The following is a 25,298-nucleotide window of genomic DNA, read 5'->3' as shown; positions in this document are numbered from 1 at the left end:
AAAACGAAAATGGACCCCCGAAGGTCGCCGTGCGAGGGGACGCTGGGTCCCCGCACAGAGCCGGGAGGGTCGCCTCCACTCGCACCATCCAAACCCTGGCGGCCCGGGGGAAACGGGAAAGTCGTTGCTAACGGAACCGCACCAGGCCCGAGACAGGCGGTCCGTTCGCCCACGCTGGGGTCACGGCTCCCAGCAGGCAGCGAGTAACAGTAGCGGCCGCCACTTACGAATCAGTGTGACGCCGCCCAAGAGACTAGAGGCGACAACGGCCAGCGTCTTACTCAGCGCCTGCTCCTCGCAGGCGCGGAGTCCGCAGCGATCTCCCTGAATCCCCCCAGCGGGGCCGTGGGCGGGGGGCTTTTCGTAGCAGGGGGGACGGCTTGGGCCCCGCGTGTCCCGTGAAGGCGGCGCTACTGCCCGCTGCGCCTCGGGAGCGCACACAGGTCAAGGCCCTGACCGTGGCCCACGCGCCCTGGGTTCGGGGCTCTGAGCCGGCCACGTCGCTCTTCTCCACGAGACAGCAGCGGCACGTGGGCTCGGTCGTGGGGTCCGGGTGGGAGTTCGAGGCTGAGGTGGCCTTCCGGGAAACGCGGGGCCGGGAGGCCCGAACCGTCCGCGCGCCCCAACCCTGCAGAGGGCAGTGCCGCGGGCTGGGAGGGGACAGGGAACTGCCCGCCTGGCAGCGCGCGAGGCCGGCCACCTCGCTTGGGGCCCCCGGCGGGTCTCGCCAACCGCGCCAGCAGAGCAGATTCGCGCTGGCCCCTCGGCGCGCGGGCTACGAGGTCCAGCGTCCTCCACCCGTCTGCGTCACAGGGAACGTCCCCCCCGCCCCGATTGTTCGCGGTGCTCCCCGAAACCTGAGCCCGGGCCGGCGCTCTGGCCGTGTCCCCACGACGGTGCCAACCGGCTCCCCGCGCCCGCACACCTGGGGGCTCTTCGCCGAACGGGACGCACAGAACGTGCCGAGCGGATCCTCAGATCTGCATTCTTTCGAGCGATAAAATATGTTCTCGTATTTTTTCCCGATTCCCCATTAAAACCTTTGCCTAACTAAACTCCCATCCAACGGGATTTATTTCGTCCCGGGGGAGATAAATCAGGGGGCAAATTTACAGCCGGGGAGGCACCTGCCGCGCTAATGGGCCCTTCATGGAGTGCGCGGCCGGCGGGGGCGCGCAGACGGGCGGGGCGCTGGCCAATGGCCGGGCCGCGGGCGCCCGCAGCCAATCAGCGCGCGCGCCGCTCGGGGGCCCCCGCGGTTATCAGAGCGTCCGGCCCGCGCGGCGCCGCTCCGATCGGCCCCGGAGCCGCCGCCGCCGCCGCCGCCGCCGCCGCCGCCGTCGTCCCGCCGCTGCCCCGCCGACCCCGCGGCCGCCGCCCAGCCCCGCGCCGGAGCCGCCGCCCTCGCGCCTCCCCGGGCCGTCGGCGCCCGCGCCCCCGAGCGCCCCGCTGCAGCCGGCGCCCCGGGCCGCGCGCGAACTTCCCGGGCCGGCGGGCGCGGGCGGCGGGCGGCGGCGGCGGCGGCGGCGGGGCCCGGATGGGCGCCCGGGCCGGCGGCGGCGGCGCCCATGGACGCTAACCGCCCGGGCGCGTTCGTGCTGAGCAGCGCGCCCCTGGCCGCGCTGCACAACATGGCCGAGATGAAGACGTCGCTGTTCCCGTACGCGCTGCAGGGCCCGGCCGGCTTCAAGGCGCCCGCGCTGGGCGGCCTGGGCGCGCAGCTGCCGCTCGGCACCCCTCACGGCATCAGCGACATCCTGGGGCGGCCGGTGGGCGCGGCGGGCGGCGGCCTCCTGGGCGGCCTGCCCCGTCTCAACGGGCTCGCGTCGTCGGCCGGCGTCTACTTCGGGCCCGCGGCCGTGGCGCGCGGCTACCCCAAGCCGCTGGCCGAGCTGCCGGGGCGCCCGCCCATCTTCTGGCCCGGCGTGGTGCAGGGCTCGCCCTGGAGGGACCCGCGCCTGGCCGGCCCGGGTAGGTGGCGCGCGCGCGCGCGCGCGCGGGGAGGCGGGGGTCGGGGCGCGGGGCGCGGGGCGGCCGGCCGAGCTCACCGCCGCCGCCAACCCGCTTTGCAGCCCAGGCCGGCGGGGTCCTGGACAAGGACGGCAAGAAGAAGCACTCGCGGCCGACCTTCTCGGGCCAGCAGATCTTCGCGCTGGAGAAGACCTTCGAGCAGACCAAGTACCTGGCGGGCCCGGAGCGCGCGCGCCTCGCCTACTCCCTGGGCATGACCGAGAGCCAGGTCAAGGTGAGCGGCCGGGAGCGGGGCGGCCTCCCGCGGGCCCCGCTGCGCGGAACGTGGTGGTGGCGGGAGGGGATCCCGGCGCCCGCGTCCGGCGAACGGCGCGCGACCGGCCGCCAGCCCGCGCCCCCCGCCCCGTCCCCCCCCCCCCCAGCCTCCCGCAGCCCTCCCGGGGGCGCCGCTGCCCCGCGGCCGGGCCGAGGAGCTGCCGCCGAGGGCCCTGCGCGTCCACGCGGGCGGCGGGGGTCTCGCCCGGGGAGCCGCCTGACCGCCCCCCAACCCCAACCCCCCGCTCCCCGCCGCAGGTGTGGTTCCAGAACCGTCGGACCAAGTGGCGCAAGCGGCACGCGGCGGAGATGGCGTCGGCCAAGAAGAAGCAGGACTCGGACGCCGAGAAGCTGAAGGTGGGCGGCTCAGACGCGGAGGACGACGACGAGTACAACCGGCCCCTGGACCCCAACTCGGACGACGAGAAGATCACGCGGCTGCTCAAGAAGCACAAACCCGCGAACTTGGCGCTGGTCAGCCCGTGCGGCGGCGGCGCGGGGGACGCCTTGTGAGCAAAGCAGGGTCGGGGCGGGCCGGCGCCCCTCGCCGCCGCCCGCCCGCGTGTATATATATTTTTACAGAATAAGTTATAAGGCGGCCGCGCGTCCCGGGCGGAATCACTTTGTATAATCAATAAATTATTTAACACGTTCCCGGCGGAGCCGCGGCTCCCGAGGCTGCACCGCGTGTGTCTTCCTTCTCGAGAACTCCGTTCTCCGCACGCCCCCCCCCCCCCCGCCACTTCCCCGCCCCGCGGGTCCCCCGGCCCAGGCCTCATCCCCGCGGGGGCCGGGCTGGCGGCGGCGGGGGCGCGGTGCGGCCCCGGCCTCCCCGCCCCGCCGTGTCCCCGCGCCCGGGCGGCGGCAGCTCGCAGCAGCGAGGGGACCGCGAGGGCCCGGCCCCGCGACCCCTCGGCCGCCCCGGGAGAGCCGGAGGAAGGAGCCGCGACGCCAGCGAGCGCCCAGCGGGGCCGGACGGGGACGCGGACGGAGACGCGGCGCGCGCGGGGCGCGGGCGGCAGGTGTGCGCGCGGCGGCAGGTGCGGCGCCCCTCCGACCCGCGCCGCCACCTGCGCTCGCGAGCGGGCGCGGTCCCCGGGGCTGCGGGGCCGGCTCAGTGGCGGAGGTCTGCGGCAGGTGAGCCCCCCCTCCCCACCCCGCGCGCGCGTCCTCCTCCTGGGAAAGCCAGGGGCGGGCGAGGGGCCAGGGGCGAGGCCTACGCCGCCGCTGGGCCCCGCGGCTCGGGCCGACCGGTCTGGCCTGGCACATCCGGGAACGCCTCCGCGGCTAAGCTTTCCGCCCCCGGAGCCCGCACTCGGAGCGCAGCCCACGAACACGTCGGGCTTTAAACTCTGCACCGGGGCCGCTGCAGCCCCCGGCCCGTAGTCTTCAACCGGCAGAAGCTGCTGTTTGATCCAGACTCGGGCGCCGGAGGGCACTCCAAAGCGACCCCGCACAGGGACAGCGAGGCCCGCGGACCGGGCGGCTTTGGGCCCCGAGGGCAGCGGCCCTGGTAGCGGGGCGGGGGGGGGGGGGGGCCGGCCCGGCCGGCCGCTCGGGGCCGGAGCCGGGCCTCCACGTGGTTGCGTCCTACTGCTCATTAACTGTTGACTTTTAAGTTAAAAATTAAATACAAGTGATGACAGTACGACAACTGTTCTCCCGGAAGGCGTTTTTTTAAAACGTCAGACAGAAACGTCAAAGGCTGAAGTTGGTCTCTGCCACAGTGGCCGCACCATTTTACAAAAAGACATTTCTTTTGAACCGCTGGCTGGTTTTCTCTTTAATGGCGCGGTCTCGAAATCTGCCTCATTTCTGCGAGTGAACTGTTCTCTCAGCTCAAGTTAAGAGCGGAGGAATTTCCAGTTTTCAACTTTCGCGGAATGCAGTGCGTTTTTATAATCTCCTTTTCAAAGGCCGAGGGGTAATTGCCATTAGCTACCACTGTCCACGGAAGGGTATTCCAGGATCTCCGCGGGGCCGCATCGGAAGGAACAGCCCACAAAGGCTCGCCCTCCGCTGCTTAGCATTTCAAAGGAGGCGGGAGAGGGAAGGAAGAAACAAAGCGGACGCGGCACTGTTTTCACCAGGATCAATTTTATTGCTTAGGAACCGGAGCGGTCGTTTCTAAAGGCCTCCACAGTGACCGACAGCTGAAACCCCGTGAGACAGAATGGCGTGGGGCGGGACTGCCGTGTGGCGCGTGGACAGAGCAGAGGGGCCACGGCACTGACACAGACCCCCAACGCGCGCGGTCAAGGACAGATTCGGCGAGCGGACACCCGATCACTTGCAAGGGTAGTGATTCACCTAAAGACGAGCATCTGAGGCCTTCCCACAGTCCAGGAATTCTGTAGTGTTCTAGAGCAAATCAATAAAACCCACGTTTGTGTTTCATCCACAGGCACTGCAATGACCTTTAATGCCGTACGTACTTCGTGCTAGGAGAGAACGTTTGCAGCAGGGCCATCGCGTAGGTTGGTTGCAGCTGAGCAGCCGAGGGAACTTACGGTTAATGTTTTTTTATGTACAGCCCATGTTAGAAGCGACTTCTACCTGAAGCGGACTAGATATTGTGGTTTTTCATCCTCCCATGATATTATCGTTTTACGTAGGATACTTGGCACCATAGAACGGTAGCAAAAGACAGACGGACAGGTTACAAAATTCTTAAAAGGTACACGCGAGCTAGCTACAAACTTCACATTCAGTCCTTAACGTGACACAGAAGAAAAGGCATAGGAGGAAGAATCTGCAAGTGTAGACGTGCCGTGGCCGACGTTCGCGCCCCGCCGGCCGTACTCTCGGATGCGTCCGCGTGATCTACGCAAAACTGGGCTCCTAGACGCCACTTTCTACCTGCTGATAGGACACTCTCGAGCATTCGCGCCGGAAAGTGTATTTAGCATAAGTTTTGGTAAGGGTTATAAATTATTCTTAAAAAGTATATATTTATATATAGTTATATATATAAAAATGGAAAGCAGCTGCAGTGTAATTCAAAAACCACGTAACACGGCAGTTAGAGTAAATAACACGGAAGGGGGGGGGGGGCGGAGCACAGCGGCCACGCTGCCTGAGGCGGCAAAGAGCCCGCGCCCGCCGCCCACCCCGGGCTCGCCTCCAGCCGGCAGGGGGGTGACGCCCGTGGGCTTTCTACGCCGGAGACGCTCTTCCCACGCTGACAGCTGTTAAAAATTGAAACCCTGGAGCCTGAAATACAGACTCCCTCCGCTGTCTGTAGAGTTTTGGCAATAGGACGGTGACTTATTACAAAAACCCACCATTTCTACTAAGTGTCACACGGACAGACAAGACAGTGAGGTATGTGAGGCTTTTCCGGAACGGTCCGGAGGCTGAAGCGAAGTGTGGGGCCGGCCGTCTAGCGGGTGGCGCTCGGGCGGGTCTGTCGATGCAGCTGTCAGGAGCACGGATTCCACGGACGCGACTTTCCCTTGCTCCTCGCGCTACGGGGAGGTGTCGCGAAGGGCCCTCTGCTGTCGCTGCCATCGCTTCCCTGCCGCGGAACGTGTCATTTGTTAGAGGAACAAACACACCGGGAAAAGCTGAGAAAAGGTGAACTCGAGGGAAGGAGTCATATTTACCACACGTCACTGCACGACACAACACTTGTGCACATGGGCGTGAGGTTTACCTGCCCCGGGCGCGATGCGGAAGGCCAGGAACACGGGCTGCAGCGGAGAAGAGAGGGCGTCAGCACCCCGGCCGCCCCAGCCGCGCCCCCTGGCTTGTGCGCTGGCACCAACGTGAGCCCGGTTGACCCAGAACCGGAGCCGGGCCGGGTGACCGGACACCTGGGGCCACACGCCTTCGCGTTTTGTCAAGCGGGTATCGCTTCCGGGTGGGGAGAAGCTCACCCACAGACCGCTGGATAAACCCCAACCAGCACGGGGAAGGACCGGTGCCGGGGGTCACGGCCCGGAGGCCTTGCGGACAGGACCGAGTGCCGGTCTCTGATTTGGCTGAAGGTGGGACAGGGCCGGCACCGCCCTCGGTGAGCCTGCGGGGCCCTGGCGTGAGGGCCGTCCGCTTGTACCAAGGTGGCCCCTGCACGCAATTCCTCGTGCCCACAGAGCGCTCACACTCCCACCTGCACTGCGGACGCGGCTCGGCACGAGAAGGCCACTACAGTAGTCCAAGTGCACGCTAGAAAAACGACCCTCAGAAATCATCGGCTGTAGATGGTATTTTTGTATAAATAGCAAAATTCTGTATTTTGTTCTGCCTTCTTAATCCACCTGCCTGCCTGCCTGCCTGCCTACCTTCTGGTATTTATTACAAGCAAATAAACAGACCAAACGTGGCCTGTGCCGTGGAGGCCGACCGAGGAGAAGCAGCGGCCCGGCCCTGCCCGCCGCCAGCCACCCGCCACCGTCCGCCAATCGGGCCGCGCCCCGCCCCGCAGCAAAGGCACATCACCTTGTGGTCTCCCATGCAGACGTTGGGCCCGATGTGGTCGTAGGTGACAACCTTCTCCTCGCTCTCCGACTGGGGAAGCAAACAGAGAGAACCGTGTGGGAGGCAGGAACGGTGGGGCCTCCTTGGGGAGCGCCAGCTACCGCCCCCGCCCAGCTCCCTGCATGCAGGTCTCTGGCCGGCCCCTCAGAGGGAGAAGCCGGCCAGCACGCAGAACATTCTGGAAGCCCTGGGAGCCCCCGACCCTCCCTGCTCCTGGACGGGAGTCGGGCCGGGGGCCGCGGCACGTGCCCCTGCCAGAGCCCTTGCTCAACGGCAGTTAGTGCCGCCGTGAGCTTTTTTCCCGGGCTGCACCCCCCCCCCCCGCACTGGAGCAGCTTATCGGGCTCCGGATGCCCCGTGTACATCTGTTCTGACAGCCTGTTGTATTAACCCGGAACTCGGTTCACAGGACGCAGCCGCCACTGACTCCCCGCTGCTGCCCAGGGCACTTTGCACACGCTAATTAAGCGCTGCGCGCACACCGGCTCCCCTCCCTCCTCGCCGGCTCTGCCAGCCCGCGGCCGCCGCCGGTATTTTGGGTGCGACCCTGAGGGTTCGCTGCCGGCCATCGGTCTGCTCCGACTGGGCCGGAATTTTACACCCGCAGCCGGAGCGTGTGAGACTATAAAGCTAAAACTGAATTATCTTTAATGCAGTAGGAGGCTTAAGGTCAGATGTACTTCCCAGCGTGGTCGCCTGCCAGAAAGTATGAACACGGAACCGGCACCGCGGGCGTGAGCACGCCCCATCCTTCACGGGGGCGGCGCGGCCTTGCGGAAGGAGGGGACATTCATCAAACGCGGCCCGGTAATTTACAACGGCAGCATAAAATTGTGGACTTCCAACCGCATAATCTCGAGACAGATAAACAAATTACAGCAACGCGATCATCCCCGCGGATCCCGGCCCGCGCCGCCAGCCCGCCGCCTTTCGTGTTTTAGGGCCGGGGAAGCAGAACGGGACATGATGACGAGGTGGCGGAGCGTGGCATGATGGATGAGGCCGAGGGGCTGCTCGCGGTGCGCGTCTGCTCCCGCTGTAAGGCCCGCTGCCGCCGGGCAGCCCCCCGGGAGGGCCGGGGGGGGACGTCTGTTGGGGGGGGGGACCCTCCCCTCCAGTCCCGGCCCGCCCCCCCCCCCCCCCCCCTCCAGGGCCGAGGCATCAAAGCTCGGAGAAGACGTGAGAGAACACAGAAGAGCGGGCAGCCCCTTCCACGGAGCCACGTCAAGCCCGGGCGGCACACCAGAGATGGTGCTCGGCAGCTGGCTCCCGAGAGTTCGCTGCAAATGCGGTTTCCTTGGTCGTGGTTGTTTTCCCTGGTAGACGGCTTGCCCCTTGCCTGTCCCCGAGGCCCCGGGGGCCCCATGCTGGCTGCGGCCCTGTGCCCCGCTCACCCCACGCGGTCAGGGCCGGCAGGGATGCGATGCCGTGGGCCTCCGTGCGACCGCACACGGCCGTCTCCCGAGCGCCAGAGGGCGGGCACCGCTGCGTCCACGCCGGGCGCCGGGCAGGCCCCGGGTCTGTGCGCTCGTGGCCCACGTCCCCTGCAGCGTCAGCCAGGAAGGCCAGTGGGGAAGGGGCCCTGGGGGCCAGGGGGCCACAGGCGGGTGCGGGCCTTGCGCACCGCCCCGGGGTAGGACTGCCGAGGCCCCGCCACGGCAGGCTTGCCGCGGACCCATCGAAGCCCCTGCCTCCAGCCCAGTCCCCCAGCCGGCTTCCTCTCCACGGGCCCAGGCCGCTCTGGGCTCAGGGAAGAACGTGGAGAGCTGGGCCCTCGAGGAAAAGGGCAGCGGGGGCCCACGGGGTAGGGGGCACTGGGGAGGTGTGTGGTGGGGCGGCACGTGGGGGGCTCTGCCCTCCTGGCCGTGACCCCTGTTGGCCCAGCGTGCTCCGCGTCCCCGGGGGAGGACCCAGGGCCCAGCCGAGCGGTCCCGGGGACGGCCCCCACCTAAGATGTGCCCCCGTCTGCTCTGAACACTGGGCACTGGACCACGGCACGCCCACCTCACCCCAGGGTGATGCTTCTTCACTACCGGGTGGACAAAACCAGTGCAGGCCTGGATCCTTCTGAAAACACTCTTTTTGTATTGGAATGTGGACACGGAAGATTCTGGAAAATCAGGAGGCCACAGGAAGCCCAAACGTCCCAACACCCAGTGCGGTGTGCCACCTCCTGAATGTCGCCCGTCCGTCTTCGCCCTATCGAGCCCAGATGTGAATCAGGCTCGTGATTCACAACTCAGGAAGGTAACGGCAGACGTCTCCATCACACTTTGCAGCCTACGCGCTCTCTCGTGGACCAGAGCACATTTAGTTCCCCAGGATACAATCAACCGCGATGGTTTTTAAAGCGCTGACGACCACGTGTGCCCGTCTCGGGTTCAGAAAGGTACGGGATGTCGCAGGGGCCCCTGAGGCCTGAGCGCTGGGTCTGACGCCAGGACTCGTCCCGGGTCTCCCCTGCGTGGCTGGTCCCGGGGCGGCTCTGGCACTCACCTTCAGAATCAGCTCCCTGGCGGACGGAGACATGAGGACGCGGTCGCACCACGCGGGGCACCGCGTGTTCATGTACTGCCTGCCCTGGCCGGAGTCCTCGCTGTACGGGTAGCTGGGGGGACACAAAGGCACCCGGTCAGCCGCCGGCTCCGGCCCCTCCTCCCACCGTCCTCCGCGTCCCCCGGGGAGGGCCCTGTGGGCTGCCCGTGCACGTGGGATGGCCAGCGCTATGCAGGGAAGGAATGCACGGTGAGAAGTTTCCAGAACACAAAGCCAAACTTGCAATTTCAGTCCTCACTGGAGTCTTGGCTGTAATGGGATCTTGGGACAAGCCTTTCCTTTACAGAAATGGAATCCCCTGTTCACCTGTGGTTTTGGCTCCGTACGTGGCCTAGGGTACACGGAAGACCTACACAGGGAAAACCACGCCCCCGCCCCACGTCCCACTGGGAGACGTGCCCCCTTCCCCACCTGCACACCAGGGGCCAGCAGCTGTCTCCTCGCCGCAGTGGGACCCCCGCCAGATGCCCGTCATGCCTTGGGAAGCCGGGCCCGACCACACACGCTGCCCCCACACCTGCTCCAGCACGGCACCGCGTCTCCAAGGGTGCCCGGTGCCTGGGCCACAGGGTCATCGCCGTGGTTGCGCACGGGTCTGTGCCCGGTTCTCCCCTTCCCACCCACTGACCTGGCTCAGCCCCCAGGGACGGAGCCGCCACCGCTGACCCACCCGCAGGCAGGCGACACGCCTGCGGGCGGCAAACAGCGGGGTGCCGCCAGCTGACACGCGCGGTCATCCTGGGGACGCCCGGCTGCGGCCCCTCACGTCCTTCTGCTGCCTCCTGCATCCAGAACCCTCCGGGGCAGTCCTGCCCGTGGGCCCCGTGCAGCCGCCTCGGTGCCCCTACAGTGGCCAGCCCACCCCCAGCGGGCGTCCTGTCCGGGAAGGACTGAATCATCGGTGGACAGACTGGCTGTGCTGTGTGGGTGCCCTCGGCGTGGGCTGTCTGCACGGCCTTCAGGAGGGTCTCAGACCCTCCCTCGTGGAACAATTGTTCAGGTGAATCCCAAACCACCCGCGGCTTCTTCTCCTGTTGCTTTGAGCTCCGAGAGCGGGACGCGGGTGGCCTTCTGGGCTGCTCCCGAGGTGGCCCCTGGTCTTTGGAGGACCCTGGCCCCTCTCCCTCTGCTCCGTGGCCTCCAGACCCGAGTCGGGCCTGTACCTTGACCATCAGGCTTCTGGACGTGTGCCTGCCCTGAGCCAGTGGCTCCCGGCCGCACGGGGCCCCCACACTCGGACCACAGAGGGGCCTCGGGCCCCAGCCCCTCAGGGAATTACCGCTTCCCTCGATTAAGGACTCAAAGCAGCAAATGCAGTTAAAACCTACACGACGGAGAGAGGACCAGCCACTCCTGTGTCCTACTCGGCACAACGTCCTCGTGAAGCACCCAGACGCCAGCTGCCCCCCAGCCTCCTCGGCGGGACAAGCGTGGACGAGTGTGCTCCTGGCTGGGCCGGGGCCACGGACGAGCGACATCGCCTGGCACACGCCAGCCCGCCTGGGTGCTGGGGGGGGCTCGCCGAGGCCGGGTGGCGGGCTCTGTCCGGGAACACACCCGAATGAAGAGCCAGTGGCTGGGGCAGTGGCGCCCGTGGGCAGGGGCCAGGCAGTCCGAGCCACCGGCCGTCCCCGGCACCCCTCCTGGGCGGGCTCTGCCACCAGCGTTCCGCCCGACAGCTGGGCGTTGGCACGGCTCCTGCCCCCTTCTTCTTCTTTGTAGCTTTGTTTCTTTCCTTCTCTTTTCTGGGAGTTTCAGTAACAGCTGGTATTTTTGAAACCAAATGTTTGGGGGACGCCCCTATCCGCTTGGGGCTGGTGCACTGCACTGGCCGTGATGGGCGCGCGTCTGTACCTTTTCTTCCGGTGACGCGCTGGGGGGTCTGCGATCGCTCACACGGCGGGGCCGACTTGGCAGGCAGGGGTCCCAGGCGGGGCTTCTGTCCCCGCAGCCTCCCTGAGGGCGCACCCCCGCCCCTCCACCCCCACGGTGTGTGGAACGTACCGGAACGTGCCAGTCTGGCTGCGGGTGTCCTCCCGTTTCCTCCTGAGCCTGGCGTCCCCGCCTGCGCTGGCCCCGCGGATTCGGCCGGCGGACACAGCCGGGCTTTGTGCCCTCCCGGCCGTGTTGTCCGGCTCGGGGCCCGCGGCGACTCCACCCGCCCGCCCGGCCGCGGCAAAGGGGCCGCTACCCACATCCTGAGGAAGGGAGCTCAAGGGGCAGGGAGGGAGGGAGGCCGAGCCGTCGAGGACAGGTGGACGATTGTTAGCTCTTCCACACGCTGCCAACAGATACGGGCGGCTCTGCCTCTCCGTGGGGGCGAGGGCAGGGCGCCGGTCCTGGTCCCCACCCTGCCACGGTTTGCTTTCAGATAAGTGTGTGCACACGGCCGGCACCGAATTGGTCACTGTCGGCTCTGGAGGTGCTCAGGCCGCGGACAGGCGGCATCGGGCCAGGAGCCCTGCGCTCCGTCCACCGTCTGGGCAGCGCGTCAGGCAGCAGAGGAAGGACCGGGCCCCGCCCCCCGCCCCCCCCCCCCCCCCCCCCCAGCCCGTCTGGACCAGCACCGGCACTGTTCTGGCTTGCTGCCCCCGGTCCCAGGAGTGGCTGGGCCCCCTCTCAGGCGATGTCGCTCGTCCGTGGCCCCGGCCCAGCCAGGAGCACACTCGTCCACGCTTGTCCTGCCGAGGAGGCTGGGGGGCAGCTGGCGTCTGGGTGCTTCACGAGGACGTTGTGCCAAGTAGGACACAGGAGTGGCTGGTCCTCTCTCTGTCGTGTAGGTTTTAACTGCATTTGCTGCTTTGAGTCCTTAATCGAGGGAAGCGGTAATTCCCTGAGGGGCTGGGGCCCGAGGCCCCTCTGTGGTCCGAGTGTGGGGGCCCCGTGCGGCCGGGAGCCACTGGCTCAGGGCAGGCACACGTCCAGAAGCCTGATGGTCAAGGTACAGGCCCGACTCGGGTCTGGAGGCCACGGTGCCTGCCGGTGCCCACCCTACGCATCTCCGTGGACCACATCCAACCTGGGCCCAGAGACCCGCTGGACAGACGGACGTCCTGGCTCCTTCCCAGCCGCCAGGCCTGGCAGATGGCACCTCCTCATCCTAACTGCACAACGTCACACAGATCGTTATGGATGAGAATCTACAGGTGGTTAAACTTTAAATCGGGCCCGGGAAGAAGTCTGAAAAGAGCATCTTTATCCTTAATTTAAAATTAAATGCATCCGTTAAGATAGACAACCCCTCCGCTGGCCTGAAGCGGTGAGTTTAGCTCTGTTACATACGTTTCTTTTTTCTTTTTTTTTTTTAAAGCTACAATTTGATCTTATTCTGTAATTAATTCCTTCAGGAAAAACCTCTCCTTCCAGCCGTGGGGAGTTGGCCTCCGGGAAGGTATGGTCGTGTTTCTTCCCACTGCTTCCTCCGAAAAAGTAAATCACTTTGCAAACGTCTCAGGGGCAGACCCAGGTCACGTTTTCCTGTTCTCTCAATCAGCTTTATATTAAAGTGTCACCCGCACTAGGAAGGGCCCACACGTCCCCCCACGCATCCCCCCGCACGACCCCTCATCTGGGGGGAGCCCTGCCGGCCCTCCGGCCACTGCCTGCAAAGTCAGGGGTCGTGACCCCAGCAACGCCAACCAGTCACGTCTCCGGGTCCTGCACCACGCCTGGCGTCCGGCCTCACGCATGCCACGATTGGAGATTTGTGTGCAGAGAGCGGTCTGGAGCCAGTCGCTGTCATGTGGAGCTTTGCTTCAGTAGCAAGTATCCATCCCGCCACCGGTGGGCACTTGGGCTACTCCTGGTTTCTGGCTTGTCCTCAGGGGGTGGCGTGTGGGCCCCGGGGGTCCCCGAGACCCTTCGGGGAGCGTCTGTAAGGTAAAACCGCCTTCACGATCGCCCTAGGATGCCATCCGGCCTTCTCATGGTGCTGACGTTGCGCTGACGGGCGGGTGGTGTTCCTCAGTGTGGCTTCTGTGCAGCGGCCCCACGCTGAGAACCACGCGTGGTTACTCTTCCGGCTCTCCAGACCGCGAGGCGGGATGTTTCGAGACGCGGTGGGACGAGATGCGACAGACAGGTTTCTGCCACGTGGCTGTTTCAGATCATTGTCATGGAACGGCTTTTTTGTTTTTGTTTTTGCTAGAAAGGCATAAAGACTGTTGTCGCTCAGACACGGGCATCAGACAGGAGTTTTCTCAAGAGGCCACGAAACGAGCCATTTTTCCTCTCCAGGAAAACATCCGAGAGAATTTTTGCCAGTGAGAAAATTCAAGCTTTCAAGCAGAACCCAGGAGTTTGGAGAACTGGTATCGGCCCCACGTGCCTGGCAGTGCGCCACGGGACACAGTGCTCTGCTCCGTGGCCCTGAGGCCACGCGGCAAGGGACACGCCGTCTCACACCTGCCAACATCTGGGACGTCTGCACAACGTGGCACCCCAGGGGCTCCGAAGGACCAACCTGTGACGTCCCCAGTCGTGCACGTGGGCGGCCCCCTCCCACGGCAAAGAGCCGGCGGCTCACGGATGTGGTTTCAGCTCCACTCTGCTGTCGGAGGGATGTTTACAGACCCGCGGACACACCGTCCGGCAGGATGGGACTTCGTCGGGCTGGGCGCTGCCCTGGGCCTGGTGGGGGTGGCGGGCGCCATCGCACAGCCCAGGGTGGGGCTGGAGGGCCCCCGCGGTCCCTCTGCCTGCCCCCCCACCCCCACCCCGGGGTGAGCGGCACACTGCCTCTCGACCACCGCCCACGGCCGGTCACTGCTGTGGTGGTCCCAGGGAAGGTGCTATGCGAGCTGTGCCTTCGTGGAGAAGGACTGGAGAGTCTGTAAATGTCCGAATATCAGCACCTTTTCCAGCAAAGCGACGGCATTAAGTTCCAATCCGTTAGGACTGAAGTTGTGTTAGTCCGTGGAGAACGCTAACAAGCATCTTCGTGAAGAACCCCTCTCTCTCGTCGCGAGGCCCAGCTGCCGATGAGACGCCTGTGGGGCTCGCGGGTGCACGGCCAAGCTGGCACTCCGCACTGCCACCCGCCCGCCACCCGGGGCCCTGGGGAGCCACCCCCGGAGCACGTCCTGCTCGGCACGGCGCTGCGGGAGGGCCAGAAACTGTGTGACCCGCGTGCCGGGCACTCACCGCTTGGATAAAGGGCAGAGAGTACAGATACATTCTGGAAACCAGCCAGAGACCACGGGAACGGATGTTCAGGGTTTGCGCTCACGCACTGGCACGGGCACATGCCCTCAGATGCCGCCACGGTTCCCTGGTTCTGACGGACCGAAGCACACACGGGCCTCCCTGAGACCAACGACCTGACAGCCCCGGCTGCCCGGGCCCAGTCTTCACAGCCTTCCAGCAAGTACCGAGAGCAACAGCGAGTCCTGGCGATACCCGAGAGCCGTGTGGGGGGATGAGAACACACAGCCTCGGAGACACAGGCAGTGCTTTGTCCAGACCTCCCGGCCAACCCAGAGCAGCCTGGGAAGTGAAAAGCGATGTTCACAAACTATACGTGTGTTGGGTAAAACCCTCCGGGCTGTGGGAAGGAACTGGTGTGGCACTTTGCGGTCAGTGAGGGGTCTCCGTGTACAAGCCTGCCCTGCCCAGGCCACGAGGACAAAGGCAGAAGGTGGGGACCCTTTCCCTTCTGGGAACATCTTCACGGGACCCAGCCAACATCTGCAAACAGAAACTTCTGTCGGAGGGCACGAGCGTGGGGAACCCGAGCTGGGCATCCTTCGGTCCAGAACCCGTGTGCCGCGCTTCCCGAGGGGACCGGCCTCCACCAGAGCCCCCTCCCAGCAGGACAGCCGCCCTGTGGGTGGGGAGTGGCAGCTGGCGGGGGGGTGCCTCGAGCTCACCCCCCACCCCCCAGGCACCCCGGCACTGGAGAACGACAGTCCCCACTGAGACGGGGGCCCCGTGGTCCAGCCTCAGACCCCGTGCTGGGGACGGAGTTCCTGCCTCCTTCCCCACAGGGTGATGTCGTGTCCCTGGTCGGGCGGTGCCGGGAGTGTGGGACAAGAAGGAGCTGGACGAGAGGGCGGGACGCTTCAGGCCTGCCAATCTTCCGGAAGGCTCTGGCCCCGGAACAGGTGCTTCTGCGTTCAGGACTCAGCCAGCAGCGCTGCCTCTCCCCAGGCGGGGACAGGACAGCCGTGTCACCGAGCTCCTTCCTGCAGGCAGCACTCTGGGGCCTTCTCACCCTCTGCTCCAAGAGGGGACAAAGGACCGTGTGCGAGGAAACCACTCCGGGTCAGAAGCCCCCAGCCGCTTCCAGCCGCGAGACTGCTCCATGCTGGTGGCTGTTCACAGTCCAGACACGCGCACCCACACCCAGGAGACAGCCCCCCATGCTCACACCCCCACGCTCCCCGCCCAGGCAATGCACACTCTGCATATGCATCTTGCACGTGAATACATGCCCATGTACACTCACGCGCACACGATGTACAAGAACACAGCCTGCCTCATGCACACCCACCCCCTCGGACGTGCACACGCCACATACAGGCCCCTGGGTACACGCACCCGTGCACATGTGCACACCCAGCTCACACCCAACACCCACCTATACAAGACACACGCACACACCCAGACACACATCCCTAAACCCATATGTGCGCACATACGAGCACGCGTGTGTACGAACCCCAGATCCACCCTCCGTGTACATACACCACCCCCCATGCACACACGTGCACACACATCCACGCGTCTGTGGATGCTACGCACATGCACAGTAACCTACATTCTGCACACACACTCCCATACCTACACACGTGCACACACGTGCACTCTTACCTAAGTAACGCCCACCTGCACACAATCTTCTGTTCACACCCCCACGTGTGCATGTCTGTGCCCGCTGCAGCCCACGCGGGCAATCGCCCATACACAGCTGCGCGTGAGCTCACACCCCACCGTGTGCACACACCCACACGCACGCACACACACGCACACGCAGCATGCCTGAGACCACTTATCGTACAGGAGAGTCAGAATTTACCTGGCGGACATCAAACCTTACAGCCACCGTCCCTGACCACTGCCCGTTCTCTCCCCAGACTTTACGGGGGCTCGTGCCCTTCCCACATGGTGCAGCAGCTCCAAACCCCACACGGGGAGCCCTGGTCACACACATGGTTTCAAAAATACAGAGGAGCTAAAGGAGGAGGGGCCGTGTGTCTTGGGCAGTGGGGGAGGGGGGCAACGTGGCGCGTGACCCAGGCAGGGGGGAGGGGGATGACTCCGGGATCGGGGGAGGGGTGGACGATGGGGCAGCGGCGGGAGGGCGCCCTGGGCAGCATGGGGACCGGCCTTAAGAGCACTGGGTCGGTCTGTGCCAGAGCAGGTGTGGGGACTGCACTCAGATCACAAGCGTTTCAGACCCGGAGCTGGGCTCTGACGTTCCAGAGCTGCCGATTTCTTTAGAAAAACCCTTTCACCTCTCTTGTCCCACACGCCCATCTTGGGACACCACTGTGTTACTTCCTAATTAAAGGAAATCGACCTGTAATCGATCACTTAATAACTCAGTCGACCAGCCAAGCAGCCCCTGCGCCTGTGAAGCCAGCACCGGTAGGACATCAGGTGTCCCCTCCTTTGTCACAGCTCCTGTCTCTAGCCAGAGCGAGCTCTCTGCCCCTAAGGGCTCAGGGGCCCCGCAGGCCGCCCTGGAGCCCAGGACACCACCTGCAGTGAGTGCCTTCTCAGGCATGTTCACAGGTGCCAGGCTGGGGCAGGGACGCCGTCCTCCTCCCACACGTCATGGACCCTGCCGAGGGCAGGGTGAACCCGTCCCGTGTGCACAGCCCCCCCTCCCCAGGCCCTGGTGAACAACGACCAGCACCCACGGGCGGCTCTCTGAAGTTCCTCCCACGTGGCACGAGATCACCCCCTTCTCCTGTCCAGGGGCGACAGAGGCCCCAGACGAGCGGGCTGCCGGGCGGCGGCCACTTTCCGGGGGAGGCCTGTGCCCGCCCTGCCAGGAGCCGCCAGCCCAGGACCCCACTGTCCTATGTGGCCACGTGAGGGCTGACGTCCTTCCAAAGTCTCGCCGTGTCTGGGGGGTGGCCAGGCGGGCATCTCTGCTGCTCCCCACCAGGGCACTGGCCACGAGGCCCTGTGAGCTCTGCACTCGGGAGAAACTCGAGAAGCAGACGCCAGCTCTAGGTGGCCGTGTCCACAAGGCCGTGGCCTCTGCCCCAGGTGCCCCCAGGCCTCCTCCCTCCTCGCCAGCTCAACAAAGCCTGGCGAGAGACCCCAGAGGTTGTTCAAACAGGGGGCACTCGGGGGGCCTGGCCTACCACACCCAGGACGAGGCAGCGTGACAAACCCTAAGAATCTTGTCAGGTCTCAGGTGCATCTGGAAGGACATCTGACCGCACGTCGCTATACCCGTGAGGGGTCGGGGCCGTGAGGAGACGTGCTTGGTCAGCACCCACCTGGGAACTGCCGGGGCACCAACCAGGACCCAGTCCCTGCCTCTCTGGTCCCCTGGAACTCCCGCCGTGGCCCTCTCGGCCAGAGCCTGGGCCCCGAGGTCAGAGGAGCACCTGCCCATGCCCTCGAGCCGCAGGAAGTCACTCGTCCAGTGGTCTGTGGGGCCCCCTTCCGGCCTCCACACGTGTGACTGAACTGTGGCGCGGGGAAGGGAGGCCCCTCGCAGACGCACGAAGGGCTGTCTGGTTTTTGAGCTCGTTCTGGGAGCAGAGCTGTTAGGTCTGGTGATACTCCCCCCGCAGCCCCCCCCACCCCCTGTTACAAACTTTCCGGAACGTGCCAGGGATCTAAAAGCAGAGAGAGGGAGGGGAGGAGTCTGGGGAAAGGGTCTCCATGTCTTGAGGGTGCCTTCCCCCCAGGACACCTGGCCCACCCTCTGCTGGCCTCTCTTTGCCCCACGCCCTCTGAAGCCTGGGTGCCTGTGTGGGCCGTGCCCCTCACGAGGGGATGGGGTGTCGTCGCTGTAGACCGCGAGATTCCGTAAACATCGGAGTAAAACCCAGCGAAAGCTTCTCTGCCCGAGAAAGAGAAAAACAGCCAAAAACTCACCCAACACACGACGTTGTGGAAAACCCTGATGATCCCAGAAAGACCCAGAACCCAGAGCAGCTGCTGGGGGCCCCCAGTGTGCCAGTCTGAGAAGGCAATATTTTGCATACTTAAAAACATCTTTTTGTTAAGGGAAGCTAGCAGAAGCTAACAAGCTCTTCTTGTTCTCAGCTGGCTGCTGTCTTCGGGCTGTGTAAGGGCAGGCGCGGGCCTGGCGCGCAGGGAGAAGGGTTACCTGCTCATCCGGCAAGCGGGTGCTCCTTACCTGGGAGGGAACGAGATGTCCAGTTCATACAGTCTGTCCTTAAAAACAGACAGCTCTTTGTCAAATTCTAAGAGCTAAAGAAAAGAAACAGAAAAACATAAGGTCACTTTGCTGTGCTGCACCGGCGGGGGGGTGGGGGTGGGGGTGGGGGTCGGTCCGCTGCAGGGAGCCACGGAACCCGCGGGAAACACGCCTGGCGGACCGACTGGACCTGTGCGGGGAGCCCTGCCGACAGCCACCCATTGGTGTCCCTGGAGAGACCACGGGTGCCCAGGAGGCCCTTCTCAAAACCACGAGGGGCAGCAGACAGCACAGCCACAGGCCACAGCGGCGGCCCACAGGGCGGACACAGTTCTTTGTTTTGCCCAAGCTAAGTCACGGAGCAAGCCACGTGGACCTCGCACGGGAGTGTGATTAAAAATGGCCACAGGGCGCCGGGGTGGCTCAGCCGGTTAAGCGTCCGACTCGATTCCAGCTCAGGTCACGATCTCACAATTCCTGAGACTGAGCTCCGTGTCGGGTTCTGTGCGGACGGTGCGGAGCCTGCTTGGAATTCTCTGTCTCTGTCTCTCTCTCTCTCTCCCCCTCTCTCTGCCCCTCCCCTGCTCACTCTGTCTCTCTCAAAATAAATAAATGTTAAAAAAAATGTTTGTTAAAAAAGAACGGCCAAGTCAGCACACCGGGGGGACCCCAAGAGCACACGTGGGCAGGGAGCACGATTCCTGCTTGCGGAGGAGAGAGTCCTGCCCCGCAGACTCCTCGGAACCAAAGCCGCCCTCCCCCGGGGAGGCAGGGGTGCCACCAGTGGCGTCCAGCCACACTGGCTGTGCCAAGGCTGCACTGCCCACAGCTTCCGGACGTGCGCGTAAGTCGCGTCCCCATGCAGCCCGGCCCCAGCCTGAGCACCCGCGCCCGGTGCTCTCCTCGCATGGGCCAGAGGGCGACACCCGGACGGAGCTGTCGTGGGGCTGTGGGGTGGGAGGGTAACCAGTCCCCTTGCATACACGCTTGACCGCACCTCACACACGTTCCTGCTGAAGCCTGCACGCTCAGACACCAGCCTCAGACCCCGCCTGGGGAGGCTCGGATGCCGGGGGTCGGGGGCCCGGATCCCCCGGGAGCCACTCGCAAGCCCACATCCACTGAGCATGACCCTGCTCAGCGAGGCCCCAACGGGCATGGGGCTGAGGGCCCCCAGGGGGAGGGGAGGCACAGGGAGGCGGGCGGAGGACCACGTGGGGAGGGGAAGCTTGTGGGAGGCCACGGCGGCTTGGCTTCCAGGGCACCACACGGCCTTGCTGCCCCCACATCAGGGGGAAACTCTAGCTCCTCTTCCAGAGTGGGCTCCAGGCCAAGCGGCTTCCAGGAAGTTCCTGAGTCGGGTCCTCAGTGGAGCCGGGGATAGAGGAAGTCTTCAGGGAGAGAGAGACACTCCCTGGGGCCTGGACAGGGCCTGCACTTACACACACATTTACACGTACGTCTGTGCTGGTAGACACACTCATATTTACACACGCACACGCACACGCACACGACTATAGTGTGTGGCTCCTGTAGGTCACCCTGGCGCTTGAATTCTCGGCCTTCCCGGGTCAGAGGCAGGCCCCGCGTGCGGGGGGCACAGGGGCGCTGAGGGTGGCTGCTGGCTTCATGCAGGTCCCGTGTGCAAGGGAGAGGAGCCAGCCTACCTGAGGCCACGAGCCGGGGTTCCGGAAAGGACCCGTGCGTCTGGAGAAGTTTGGCCACGGCTGACGGGCGGTTCAAGGAGACGTCGACGGCACGTTGCTTTCCACACGGTGACTCTTTTCAGCCGCAGAGCCAGCCAACCTGCTGGTCCCCCCAGCCCAGCTGACTCTTAGAGAAACGCAGCATGGCAGACAGAGATGCCGCGAGACCCTCCCTGTCCCCCGGTGGCCACGCCCTGGACGGCCGTGTCCCGCGAACCCTGCGCACGCACGTGTCCACAAAGAACAGCTCGCGCCGGGGGACACTGGCGTTCCCGCGCCTTCCTCCCGCCGCGGGTTCCCGACTCCGCCCGGCGCGAGTCCGTGGGCTTCTCCGGCCGCGGGCCCTCGCTGCTCCTCTGGGGTCAGGGTGCCGCTGCCTGGCGCCAGCGTCCCTCTCGAGGGTGACCCGCTGTGCTCCTCAGCAGCTCCGCATCTTGTCTCTTCCCATCTGGCGGCCCGCTGTTTCTCGTGGGCACATCCTTCTCCTGAGGACCCACCTCCCGCGGTTCCAACCTCCGCTCGCCAAACGTGGCCTCCCACGGCCTCACGCCGCGTTCTGCCCCCACCCCCGCCTCTGCTGCCCCGGTCGCAGGTGCCGTACCTCCTTGCGCCCTCGGGCTGTGTCGCCACGAATTGGCCGGCGGGGACTTCACTGGTAACACTGCCACGAGTTCTGTGTAGTTCTTAATCTGCCTGCTTCTCTCAGAGTGTGTTCATTTGCTTCTGATTCCTTCAAGTTTTCAATCCGATTAAATACTCTTATTTTGTGACTTCTATCAGTTATTCAAACGTCTGGTGTTCTCAGAGGTGCACCCGCCCCCCCGCCCGGCTTGTGTCTCTGGACCGCGAGCTCGCCTTCCGTGGACCTTCACCTGGGGGGGCAGTAAACGTGGCGCCCGCCCTCCATCAGACAGCCGTGCGCGTCGAAGTATTGGAGGCGAGAGGCCAGGCGCTCAGACACAAATACTCAGGACGTACGGTCGTGAGCTGCAAGACGTTGCTCACACTTTGGAGGGCACGCAGGGATGGCCCGGCGTCTCCCGGGCCCAGCCCCGCCGCCAGGACGTGGGCAGTGACCGCGCCCGATGGCCCGGTGCTCACGGCGGCCGCAGTCTCTTCCAGAGCCTCGGTCACGTCCGGTGCTCCCTCCCTCCAGGTGACAGCGGCGATGTCTCCCGTGCTCCCCGTGTGGCGTCACGTCTGGACTCTCTTGCACCGGTCCGCCTCCGTCCCCAACAGCCCGCGAGCCCCACGGGGCATCTGTCGGTTCCGGACCCAGAACACAGCCCGGCTCCAAACGGCGCCCAGTTAGTAGCCCCAGGAATCTACTTCACAAAAGTCCAAAAACGGTTTCGCAAGTTGCCTCGGGAAACGGGAAACTATACCTGTGCCCGGATTTCTTCCATGAGAGGGGTCTTCTCTCCCCTTCACAGCGAGATGCCCCCCGTTGCCCCCCACAAAACCACGTCCCTAACGGAGAGACGGCTGCCCGCCGGCCACGAGACCCCTGGCTTGCACAGAGCCGCCGTCCCTTGCCAGCAAGGGTTTCGTTCACGCGCACGCACGCAGGTGCTGGTTCTGTTCTGGTTTTGTCTGGCTGTGTCAGGAGACGGTGGACCAGAGTGGCCGTGGGGACGCTGACCACCCTCCCTGTGCTGCGACGGCGGGGGGCTCCCAGGGCCCCATGGCCAGCCCCGGGGACACCGAGGGGCTGAAGGGGAGCGCGACGGCACGCCGCGTGTGGGTGCCTGGGTGCAGGTGAGCACGTGCGTGTGAGCGAGCGGCCTTCACCTGTCACCTGCTGAACATCCTCCGTGTTGTGCAGCCTCAGAAAGGGCCCCTGGAAGCCTTGCTGGGCCCTGCACCCCCTCGGTGGCCAGACCTGCCCAGAGGGCGTCCACGCGGGCGGCGTCCGCAGATGCCCTGTGAGGGGTCGGCAGGAACTGCACACACACGGGCACACACACGCACGTGCACACCCTCCAGTAAGCACAACCTTGCAGCAGGCGACGAGACCCTGGAAAACCCTGGCAGGAGGTGTGGTCATGGCTCTGCGTGCTGACAGGCGGGTGGCAGCTTCTGGGGACGGAGCCACTTGGACGGCCACGCTTCTCTGGCTAAGGGTGTGAAGTAAAATTGAAACTAGGAAGCATCTGGTTTGGAAAGAGCGTGAATCTTCCAGCTGCCAAACGAAGTGATGACAGAGCCCGTCTGGGAGGAGCCCTCACCTCCAGGGTCTCCGTGGGCGAGGCGCCCGCACGCTGGCCCCTGTGCTGAAAGGGACTCCTTGGGGAGCACCGCCCGTAACGCACCCATCTGCCTGCTAACCTGCCTGCCTGTCCACGTGGAGACGTTCCGGAGCGCGAGCATGCTCTCACGCCAGGTCAACACGTACTTACGAAGCCTCTGCTGCGCGTCGGGGTCTCTGCCAGACAGACACTCCGGCGAAGGGCAAGGCCAACACCCGCCAGGCCGGGGCGCCCCTGGGCTGTCTGACACCGGCGGGGGCGGGGCACAGGTTAGTCCCACACCCGTGCACACAGCTGTAGCCCCGTGTGGCCCACGTCCTGCCCCGCACGGTCACAAACTCCGATCTGCTGCTTGGGGTCCCCGGCCGGCTGCCAGGTTTCTGGGATGCTCCCTCGTGGGGCCAGCGTGGGGCCAGCGAGGGGGGACTGCGTCTGGGGGACCGCGTCTGGGGCTCCGCGACGGCCACGGGGCCAACTCCAGCTGTGAGAGGTTCCCGATTAGAAATTACGTGGCATTTCTGTTGAAACGATAATTTGTATCTCTTTGAGATTTTTCACTAACACGATAACCAATTTCACATGTATCTTAAACATTCTTCTTGATTACAAAGTGAAAAACAGCTCAGGGCGTGTGTGGACAATGATAAAGGGCCTGGGGGATCGTCCGTATCTGTCAGGGCTGCACAAATCCCACTGTTACTGCAGAGACACCGCACTGATAGAGAAAAAAGAGCCCGGAAAATCAATGCGCCTTGAGCTGAGCAGTTGCTAAACACACAGAAAACATCTCTATCCAACAGGCCAAGCGCTGTGAAAATTCCCAAGCCCTGCCCTGGGACAGCCGAGGAAAATTTAATCTCTCCAAATCCTCACCAGGGCACTCCATCCTGCAGCCCTGACAGCCACACTTATAATTAATTATACAATTTCGATGGGAATATCGACTAAACAAAGCTATAAATCATAGAAAAAGTCAATAGGCATGGACACATTCAATCATGTCCCGGCCAATGATTACTACTCTTAAAATACAATAATTATTTCCAGAAGCCAGCTTGAATTAAATTTCTGTCAGACGGGTACAAGACCGGTGCTTGATGAAGGGCGCGATGGATTTTGGGGCCGCGTCCGGTGCAGGCACATCCATCCTGAGGACGGGTAGTTTGTCCCGTGGCCGTGGGGCTGCGTGCCTCGCCGCGGCGGTGGCATGGCTCGTCACACCATTTATCTTGTCCCCCGTGGCCGGTCCCGACGACCCTACTTCCTGCGCGTGAGTGATGCGGAGGCGGCTTTTCAACGTGCCGGGTCGCGGCCAGGGGCACGGGCATCAGCGTGACCCCGCCAGGTGTCTCCGAAGGCACGGAGCCCCCGGGGCCCGCAGCAGCAGGGGGGCGGTGTGGCCGGCCACCCAAGCCTGGAGGAGCCAGGCAGACGCCCCGCGGAGGCCCTGGGCCCGGGCGCGCCCCCGACACGTGAGATTCCCGACAGACAGGACGAAGGGGCACGTGGGGTCTTCCCCAAAACACCATGTGGAAACCTATTCTAAGTCCGTGCTGCATGTTTAAATCTTTGAAATTCAAACGTTCCCCTAAACATTCGAACTAATCTTCCTCCCTCTTAAAAAGTTTCATATGTGGATAAATACGGAAATAAAAATTATTATGTCCGACAGTGACAACACTTGTCATTTGTAACAGCAGTACCGCGAGCTCTGTCCAGATGTCAGCTCTGCCCATGATGTGGGTCCGTGTGCACTGGCCCCCCATTTCCAGAACACATGCCGTCTCCCAGGCCCCCCGCACCGCCCTGGCTCAGACCCCACGGGACGTCCTTCTGGCCCACCTCCTGCTCCTTCCCGAACGGTCCGGTCCCTGGCTGCCCCCGTGCCAGCCCCGCGTCCGTGTGTCCACTGCTGGACCCTCGGCTTTGATACTTCCCTGGTGGCCTCACTGCCCCCCGCTCCAAGGCGTTGCCTCTGCAGCAGGGGCCCCTGGAAGCCCACCCTGACTCTGAGCTCAAGAAGTCACACAGCTGCCCAGAACAGCGTGGCATGCCCAGTCTCCCGGCACTTCACCAGAACAGTGCCTTGGGCTCCCCTGTGCCCCCAGGTCCCCAGGCCCAGAAATCACAGGGGTGCTGTCCTCTTAGGTGCAGACGGCAGGCAGGACACGGTCCTTACCCTGGTGCTTCCCGCCTAGGGAAGCAGCCTGGGCTGTAAGCGTCTGCGTGCTGAGTTGGGCGCTGCGGAGGCTGCGGAGGGAGAGTCACCTTGCCTGGGCCTGAGGCCCCTCGAGGACGTGACATGTGGTCTGGCCAGGCCCGAAGGGCAGAGCCCCAGCTGGGACAGGCTGGTGGGAGGAGCAGAGCATCTGCTGGGTCCCCTGCACGGGGCGTGGGGCCGGGGGAGCACACAGAGGCTCACCGGAGGCCTGTGGCTGCGGGCCTGGAGCTGAGCCTGACTCTCTGTGCAGGAGACAAGCCCCTGGCTGGGCTCTGGGCTGGGGGCGCACTGTGCAGGCTGCTGCGGCGAGCGAGAGGCAGTGGCCCCGGGCTGGTGGGGACAGACGAGGGGACAGGGATGGGGGCAGTGCCTGTCGCCCGGCGCTGACACGGGCAGAGCTCCACTTGCGCTGAGGGGAAACTGAGGCACAGGTGCAGCCCACGCTCAGCATGGCT

General features: G+C 64.6%; 2 protein-coding genes across 6 annotated transcripts in view; one reads left to right on the top strand and one right to left on the bottom strand.

The window, feature by feature from the left end:
• Nucleotides 1-1,314: 1,314 nt before the first annotated feature.
• NKX6-2 (NK6 homeobox 2) lies at nt 1,315-2,939 on the top strand. The gene is made up of 3 exons (XM_058696071.1): nt 1,315-1,971; nt 2,073-2,245; nt 2,545-2,939. The coding sequence occupies exons 1-3, from the start codon at nt 1,569-1,571 to the stop codon at nt 2,797-2,799; spliced, it is 831 nt and encodes a 276-aa protein (XP_058552054.1). The 5' UTR covers nt 1,315-1,568; the 3' UTR covers nt 2,800-2,939.
• A 1,425-nt stretch (nt 2,940-4,364) lies between these two features.
• Nucleotides 4,365-25,298, bottom strand: part of INPP5A (inositol polyphosphate-5-phosphatase A) — a 174,425-nt gene continuing 153,491 nt past the window's right edge. For 3 of the 5 annotated variants that reach the window (XM_058698209.1, XM_058698206.1, XM_058698208.1), the window contains 5 exons: nt 18,647-18,720; nt 9,262-9,373; nt 6,727-6,795; nt 5,942-5,978; nt 4,365-5,803 (listed from right to left, as the gene is read on the bottom strand). In XM_058698209.1, coding sequence (XP_058554192.1) covers nt 5,754-5,803; nt 5,942-5,978; nt 6,727-6,795; nt 9,262-9,373; nt 18,647-18,720 — 342 coding nt within the window. In that variant the 3' untranslated portion in view covers nt 4,365-5,753. Of the gene's footprint in view, nt 5,804-5,891; nt 5,979-6,726; nt 6,796-9,261; nt 9,374-18,646; nt 18,721-25,298 lie in introns of all 5 variants that reach the window. The other 2 variants (XM_058698207.1, XM_058698205.1) reach the window with 1 other exon arrangement.

This window comes from Neofelis nebulosa, chromosome 13 (genome assembly GCF_028018385.1).
Source record: "Neofelis nebulosa isolate mNeoNeb1 chromosome 13, mNeoNeb1.pri, whole genome shotgun sequence".
NCBI classification, from domain to species: domain Eukaryota; kingdom Metazoa; phylum Chordata; class Mammalia; order Carnivora; family Felidae; genus Neofelis; species Neofelis nebulosa.
This window is presented reverse-complemented; position numbering and strand designations above follow the sequence as displayed.

Excerpts from the sequence above, each read along its gene's own strand:
- NKX6-2 (XM_058696071.1), top strand. The coding sequence starts at position 1,569 with ATGGACGCTAACCGCCCGGGCGCGTTCGTGCTGAGCAGCGCGCCCCTG. Across the intron at positions 1,972-2,072 it reads CCCGCGCCTGGCCGGCCCGG|CCCAGGCCGGCGGGGTCCTG; the intron begins GTAGGTGGCGCG and ends CCCGCTTTGCAG. Across the intron at positions 2,246-2,544 it reads TGACCGAGAGCCAGGTCAAG|GTGTGGTTCCAGAACCGTCG; the intron begins GTGAGCGGCCGG and ends TCCCCGCCGCAG.